The 7,746-nt window shown below is 51.3% G+C and overlaps 1 protein-coding gene across 1 annotated transcript; it reads left to right on the top strand.

Moving 5' to 3' along the window:
- The first annotated feature begins 1,035 nt into the window (after positions 1-1,035).
- Positions 1,036-7,033, top strand: CCT4 (chaperonin containing TCP1 subunit 4). The gene is made up of 14 exons (XM_038133159.1): positions 1,036-1,240; positions 1,680-1,732; positions 1,976-2,065; positions 2,647-2,755; positions 3,275-3,417; positions 3,705-3,826; positions 3,914-4,046; positions 4,386-4,525; positions 4,707-4,803; positions 5,113-5,223; positions 5,470-5,600; positions 5,682-5,916; positions 6,416-6,529; positions 6,820-7,033. Exons 1-14 carry the CDS (start codon positions 1,123-1,125, stop codon positions 6,835-6,837), a joined length of 1,614 nt encoding a protein of 537 aa, XP_037989087.1. The 5' UTR covers positions 1,036-1,122; the 3' UTR covers positions 6,838-7,033.
- Positions 7,034-7,746: the final 713 nt, after the last annotated feature.

Below are 7,746 nucleotides of genomic sequence, written 5' to 3'. Positions count from 1 at the left end.
GCGTTGGGTCAAACCATCCCTCCCTCAGCTCCCGGCTCCCTCAGGGCTGAGGGCAGCATTGCCGGTGCTGTGAGCTCCATCCCTCCCTCAGTTCCCGGCTCCCTCAGGGCTGAGGGCAGCACTCCCCGGGCTGTGAGCCCCATCCCTCCCTCAGTTCCCGGCTCCCTCAGAGCTGAGGCCGGCATTCCCGGTGCTGTGAGCCCCATCCCTCCCTCAGTTCCCGGCTCCCTCAGGGCTGAGGGCAGCATTCCCCGGGCTGTGAGCCCCACTCCTGCTCTATCCCTCCCTCATTTCCCGGCTCCCTCAGGGCTGAGGGCAGCATTCCCGGTGCTGTGAGCTCCATCCCTCCCTCAGCTCCCGGCTCCCTCAGGGCTGAGGGCAGCATTGCCGGTGCTGTGAGCTCCATCCCTCCCTCAGTTCCCGGCTCCCTCAGGGCTGAGGGCAGCATTGCCGGTGCTGTGAGCTCCATCCCTCCCTCAGTTCCCGGCTCCCTCAGGGCTGAGGGCAGCATTCCCGGTGCTGTGAGCTCCATCCCTCCCTCATTTCCCGGCTCCCTCAGGGCTGAGGGCAGCATTCCCGGTGCTGTGAGCTCCATCCCTCCCTCAGTTCCCGGCTCCCTCAGGGCTGAGGGCAGCATTCCCGGTGCTGCGAGCTCCATCCCTCCCTCAGCTCCCGGCTCCCTCAGGGCTGAGGGCAGCATTGCCGGTGCTGTGAGCTCCATCCCTCCCTCAGTTCCCGGCTCCCTCAGGGCTGAGGGCAGCATTGCCGGTGCTGTGAGCTCCATCCCTCCCTCAGTTCCCGGCTCCCTCAGGGCTGAGGGCGGGAGCTCCCCCCCAGCCGCGCCCTGGCGCCCCCCAGCGGCCACGAGCGCAGCGCGAGACGAGCCCGGCCCGGCCCCCTCAGGGCGGGAAAACCACCCCGCAAGCCCCCGAGCGAGCGCGCGGCTCCTCTATAGGCGTCCGCGCCGTTCGCCGGCAGGCGGGTGGAAGGGGGCGTTTCGCTGGGCGGCGGCGCGGCGCGCAGGCGCGCGGCGGGCAGCCCCGCGTGACGCGCGGCGGAAGGCCCCGTTTCTGGAAGCGTCTGGGGCCCGTCCCGCCGCGTCCCGTCCCGCCCGGCCCGGCCATGCCCGAGAGCGCGCCCGGCAGAGCCCCCGCCGCGGCCGGCGGCAGGGCCAAGGGCGCCTACCAGGACCGCGACAAGCCCGCCCAGATCCGCTTCAGCAACATCGCCGCCGGCAAAGGTGCGGCGGCCGCGGGGGGAGCCGGGCCGGGGCCGGGCGGAGCCGGGCCGGGCCCCGCGTGGGCCGCGGTTGGGGCGGGGGGCGATGGATGCCCGGTGCTGGCACCGCCCGGGCCGTGCCCCGGGGCTGCGAGCGGGAATTCCGTGGGTGCCGTGGCCGGGAGCTGCCCGGGATGCGGCGCCGGGCGCTGTTCCTTTGTGATTGCCCAGAGCTAAAATGGCTGCAGGCAGCGGTCAGATAATAATGGTTAAAAAAAGCAAACAAACTGCGGGAATCGGGCCTGAGGCTGCAGCGTTGTACATCGTTCCCCTCTTTGGGATCCTTTAGTCTGCCTGGGGACTTTAAAGGGGCAGGAATTTTCTCTCTGGAAAAGACGTTTGAATGGTGGAGTGTTTGTAGTTCTTTAAATCAGCTTGGAAACGTTTTCTTCTCTTCCCAGCTGTTGCCGATGCAATTAGAACGAGCCTTGGACCAAAGGGAATGGATAAAATGGTAAATTTTGCATTTTAAATTCTAAAAATATTAAGTTTGCTGGAGGTACTGTAAATTCAACGTGTCTTGTAGAGGATGCCTCCTTCTGCCTCAATTCTTTCCCATGTTCCAGGGATTTAAGGGACGGTGGGAGCTGAAGTCGGGACATCTTGGTTTTGAAAATTATGTTAAAAAGTATTTTGAGCCTCAGATGAGAGACTTGCAGCTGCTGATCAGAACTGTGTTCCTGCCCTTTATCCCCAGATTCAGGATGCTAAGGGAGATGTGACAATCACTAACGATGGTGCCACCATCCTGAAACAAATGCAAGTTCTGCACCCTGCAGCCAAAATGGTGAGTGGTTTCTTTTCCGTGTTGTGTGCAGTTGAGGAGCGTTACCCAGGACAGTGACAGAGCAGGAGGTTTTGTGCCTTGTGCTCCAGGAACATCTATTTTGATTGTGGCATGTGCTTAAGAGTGACAAACCAATATTTATTACCCCTGTGCCTTATGCACAGTGCCTCTGGACGTGTTTTAAAACGTAAGAAAAATGAAATTTTAAGGAAGGCTGTTAAGAAAATGTAGCCTAAACCTTCTTGTGTCATTTGAGAAGGCAAAACTCATGACCAGGCCCTTAGGACAGAAGGGAGTGAGTGAAGGTGTGACCAGGTGGTCTGCGGATGCAGTGGCTGGTCCTTTGACATGTTCAGTGTTCACGGGTTTGCTTGTGGTTGGAGATGGAGATGAGCTTCCTGTGACCCTCTTCCAGGGAAGGAAAAGGTAAACCTGTTAGACAGTGTTCAGTTTTAAATTTGGGAATAAAAGCTCTGCTTCTGGAAGTGACTTACTGTCCCCTAGCTGTATTTTGGCCAGTGTCTGGGCATGGGTAAGCAGCTCTCAGTACATTTATTTTTTTGCCATAATTTCTCCCTTAGCTGGTAGAGCTGTCAAAAGCACAAGACATTGAAGCTGGTGATGGCACCACCTCTGTTGTGGTCATTGCTGGAGCTCTCTTGGATGCCTGTTCCAGACTCCTTCAGAAAGGTAACTAAATCCATGTAACATGCAGAGGCTGTGGGTACTGCAGTCGTTTTGTCCTCTGGCACGTGTGGGATGAAGCTTACAGTAGCTGTAATCAGTTGGAAGGGCAAAGGGTGTATCCCACGCTCCAGGGAGACCGGGGAGTTTCATACAGGACTGGAAAAGCAGTTTTTGAAAATCTGAACTTTAATCAGTGCCAGCCTCCTCTCAGGCATCAGCTGAACAGCAGCAGCTGTAGGAATGCCAAGAGAACTTGGAGAAAGTGCTTCTGGGATGTCAGGGATTTCAGGGGACTTGTCTGTGAGGACAAGTCCCTTGGAATGTTCCAGCTTTCTCCCCTCAGCTTTAATGGCAGGAAATAATAAGGGAGGTCCTACACTGGTGAAGAGCATTCTGCTGAAATGCCTTCCGTTTATTCTGACCTGGGCATCTCGAGTTTTAAAATGGAAAGAGAAGGGCAAGAAAAAGCAAAAAGACATGTGTTGGAAAGGGTGCAGTGTCTAACAGGCGTGTTTCGTGCAGGAATTCACCCCACCATCATTTCCGAGTCGTTCCAGAAGGCTCTGGATAAAGGCATCGAGGTGCTGACCAACATGGCCCAGCCCGTGGAGCTCAGTGACAGGGAGACCCTGCTGAACAGTGCAACCACTTCCCTCAACTCCAAGGTACAGCTGCGCTTGCACTGGCAGCTCCAGCCCTTGCACCAGGCCCTGCAGCTTTTCGGGTCTAAGAAAGAGCAGTTCCATTTTCTGCACGTCCCCGGGTTGGGTTTCCCCCCAGAATCACTGCTCTGACCTTGCCACGGAGCAGCCATGGAGAAGATGCCTTGTTAAGACATCTTAGCTTCAAAATTGTGGCATCAAATACTGAAACAGTGACAGTATTGTTGTGGAGCTGCTGTTCATCACTGCGAAGCCTCTGACCATGGTTTGTGTGCTGTTGAATCCCTCAGGTTGTGTGTCAGTATTCCAGTTTGCTCTCTCCAATGAGCGTGGATGCAGTGATGAAGGTGATTGACCCAAGTACAGCCAACAGTGTGGACCTCAGAGATATTAAAATTGTTAAGAAGTTGGGGTAAGAAACAGTTTGTAATTGGACAAATTTGTCTGTGTGACCTCAGTTTCCCAGAGTGCTCCAGTCATGGGTTGTGTTTGTTTCCAGGGGCACAATTGATGATTGTGAACTGGTTGAGGGACTCGTCCTGACTCAGAAGGTGGCAAACACCGGTGTAACCAGAGTGGAAAAAGCCAAAATTGGCCTCATTCAGTTCTGCCTGTCTGCTCCAAAGACAGATGTAAGTCAGACTGTGGCTAGAGCAAATCCTCATCCTCTAGGACTTGGGATAAGCAAGCAGAATAACAAATGTTTTTTTAAGATGCTGTGGTGTCAACTCTGTGCCACAGCTAAAGTGAAGAGCTGCTGGGTCCTAAAAAACATTACAGTTGGTATAAAAAAATTGTTTAAATCATAAAATAAGTTTAAATTACGTTAAAAATTGCTCAAACTTAAATTCAGTGTCACCTGAACTCTCTTACAGTATTTTGCTGTTACACTTACTTGTTTAGAATTACATTTTCCATTGGAGAACGTGGCACGTTTTGACACTTACCTTTCTCTTTTTTATTTGGAACAGATGGACAACCAGATCGTTGTTTCTGATTATGCTCAAATGGACAGAGTGCTGCGTGAGGAGAGAGCCTACATCCTGAACCTGGTGAAGCAGATCAAGAAGGCTGGCTGCAATGTGCTGCTCATTCAGAAGTCCATCCTGAGGTACGTTAATACCCAGGCACCCTTGGAATTGTGTGGAAAACTGAAGCCAAACACAGTCACACTTGGCAGAGTAACAGTGGCTACAAAGCACCAACACTGTATTTTGAGTGTGATGGCATCCTTACTTTGTACTGTGAGGAATTTGAGCACTGGGACCTGACTCCTTCCCTCTCGTTTTCAGGGATGCTCTCAGTGACCTGGCCCTCCATTTCCTGAACAAAGTGAAGATCATGGTGGTTAAAGACATTGAAAGAGAGGACATTGAGTTTATATGTAAGGTAAGGTGGGTCATATAAATGAGCAGCAGTGTTTTAAAATCTACCCCAAAACTAACTGCCCAGCCAGGGCCAGATTATTGTGACATTTTCGCAAGTTTCATGTTTTGACTGTAATGCAAGAGCAGGCATTGCCCTAAGAAACATTCCTGCTCTGCTGAGCAGCCACACTCTATAGATGGATTGAGGACTGATGTAAGAGCTACAGTCCCTTCTGCATTTTACTGTCATATGCAAAAGAACAACATGCAGCGTACTTGCTGACTCTGCAGTCAGCCTCTGGATTAATTTTTTTTCCCGTTCTTTTTTCAGACAATTGGAACTAAGCCTGTGGCTCACATTGACCAGTTCACCCCTGACATGCTGGGCTCTGCTGAGCTGGCAGAGGAGGTCAACTTGAACGGTTCTGGGAAACTAATTAAGGTGAGTGAGGGACAAAGTGTTAATACCTGCTTAACATCTGTCGTTTTAATGACTGGTGGTTTTGATGTTTTTTACTGTGGAATTTATTACATTTAAGTACCTGTTTTAAGTTCTAAGTAGCCACCAGCTTCAGCAGTGCAGGGGTTTTGCTTGGCCAGACGTCAGTGCTGTTACAGAATTTAAAGAAAAATCTTGTCCCAAGTTTTTATTTGTTCCCCGGTGTCAGTATCTGGTTTTATGTTTTAGATCACAGGCTGCACAAACCCCGGGAAAACCGTGAGCATCGTGGTCCGTGGATCCAACAAACTGGTGCTGGAGGAAGCCGAGCGCTCCATCCACGACGCCCTGTGTGTCATAAGGTGCTTAGTGAAGAAAAGGTAAGGTCTCAGTGGGGTTGTTAGTAACTCGTAGAGCCTGGCTGCGTGTGCAGTGGTGTGATGGGCATTCCCGTGCCTCAGGGCTTTGATTGCCGGCGGCGGAGCCCCGGAGATCGAGCTGGCGCTGCGGCTGAACGAGTACGCGCGGACGCTGAAGGGGATGGACTCCTACTGCGTCCGAGCCTACGGGGACGCGCTCGAGGTCATTCCCTCCACCCTGGCTGAGAACGCGGGGCTCAACCCCATCTCCACGGTGACGGAGCTCCGAAACAGACATGCCCAAGGAGAGAAAACAGCTGGCATTAACGTCAGGAAGGTAATGAGGGATTGGAATTCCTGGGTGTCACAGGGGACGTGCTTAACCTCCTAAGGGTTGGACTAGGGGGAGGGCAAGGTGGTAGCCTCCCTAAAATTAGAGGGAAAATACAGCTTGTTCTTTCAGGAGCTCACCCCGAGCATTGGTAATAGCAGATATTAAATGCTTTATGCACACAACAGGAAACATCTCACGTCTCCACAAAAGCATTTCAGCTACAACAAAATATCCGTTTAGAATGATCCATCAGTTGGTCATAAGTTGGGAGTAACACCACAGCTCTTTCTCAGTTGGCACTGTTGACCTTTGCTGTTGGTTAATTTTGACTGGATGTGTCAACTGCTTGGGGAGAGAAGATGTGTGCTGTAATGCCCCTGTTGCAGGTGAAAGCCCTGTGATAGTCCAGGAGTTGATTGCCCTTGGGATTCTGCTGAAAGAAAAAGTGCTAAATGTGACTGTAGTGTGGCTTGCACAAAGTGAAGGCTCCTTGTTCCCTTAGGGTGGCATTTCCAACATCCTGGAGGAGCTGGTGGTGCAGCCTCTGCTGGTGTCTTTGAGTGCGCTGACCCTCGCCACAGAAACCGTGCGCAGCATTCTCAAGATTGATGATGTGGTGAGTGCTGTTGGCGTCGTGGTTTGGGTTATCCTTCCTTCACAAGCACCAGCACGTTGTCCTTCATTTTTTTATTGGCTGTGCTTCAAAATGCAGTTACTGTGTAGGGTGTTCTCAGTTTGTGTGCTGCTTAAGACCATTCATCCTTTTAATAACTGCAGCTAATGAATTATAAATACTGCGCCATAAAGCAAGGAATTAGAGTCCCTTAAAGGCCAGGGTCTTTATCAAAGGAGGAATTGTGATGTATCCTGTGCTTTCTTCTGCCTGACTGCGTGTCCTCCCTGCAGGTGAACACTCGAGGATAAGCTGAGCAGAGGTGGGGACCAAGGCCTCGAGCTCCTGCCCTGTAGCTGGAATATGGACTCCTCACCAAAAGCGCCTGTGTGAATTGTCTTAAACTCCACCCAGACTGATGTACTTTGATCAGGTTTAACTTAAGTAACAGTTGGTTTTCAGAAAGAAAATGCTGTGTTACCAATAAACACGCAGTAGTCTACCTGACTCTTTGCTGTATAATTTTGTTGGAGTTTGTTACATTTGCTTTCCTTTGCTCCTCTTTAGGCTGAAACGTTTAAGGCGACCAATCACCTCTTGTGATATATTCTAAAAATGCCCTTGAAGTGCACTCTAGTAACACTGAGCTGGCTTAGAGCTGCCTCTCCCAAAGCTTTCCCTAAGGGGGTGGTGGTCCTGCCCTCAGTGATGCCCCTAGAAGGATGTTTGCAGTGGGAGCACCTCCCACTCCTTGCTCTCCTGACTCTGCAGTGATTCCTGATGCCATCCCATCGTCCAGAGCCCCACAGAGGGTGTTCTCCACAGGGCTTCCCCCCCCTGCTCCCAGAGTAATTGCTTTTCCCAAAGCTGGCTGAGAAGTCAAACGTACCCTGTTCTATAATAATGCAAATTAGCTTTCCAGCTTCTAATTATTAGCCTGGCATACTGAATTAACCCTTTCATCTCCATTACTGCTATACTGAAACCATCAGATTCCTCTTAATGTTTAAAGGGGAGTGTTTCTTCCATCTCTTCTCTCATTTCCATTCATGTTTGGTTGCAGCTGCAGCTTTTGAGTAAATTTCCACCAAGGTGTTGACCTGCTGTTGTGACTTGCCAAGTAGAACAAACAGAATAACTCAATGACTAATTAATAAATTAGACAACCGATTTAGGCATTAATGTCCTGCATTAATTATTCATTGCCTGTTTAAAATTGC

The sequence above is a fragment of the Motacilla alba genome, chromosome 3 (assembly GCF_015832195.1).
Source record: "Motacilla alba alba isolate MOTALB_02 chromosome 3, Motacilla_alba_V1.0_pri, whole genome shotgun sequence".
NCBI classification, from domain to species: Eukaryota; Metazoa; Chordata; class Aves; order Passeriformes; family Motacillidae; genus Motacilla; species Motacilla alba.
This window is presented reverse-complemented; position numbering and strand designations above follow the sequence as displayed.

Coding starts and splice junctions, on each gene's coding strand:
- CCT4 (XM_038133159.1), top strand. CDS start 1,123: ATGCCCGAGAGCGCGCCCGGCAGAGCCCCCGCCGCGGCCGGCGGCAGG. Junction 1,241..1,679: donor CAACATCGCCGCCGGCAAAG/GTGCGGCGGCCG, acceptor TTCTCTTCCCAG/CTGTTGCCGATGCAATTAGA. Junction 4,804..5,112: donor ACATTGAGTTTATATGTAAG/GTAAGGTGGGTC, acceptor TTCTTTTTTCAG/ACAATTGGAACTAAGCCTGT.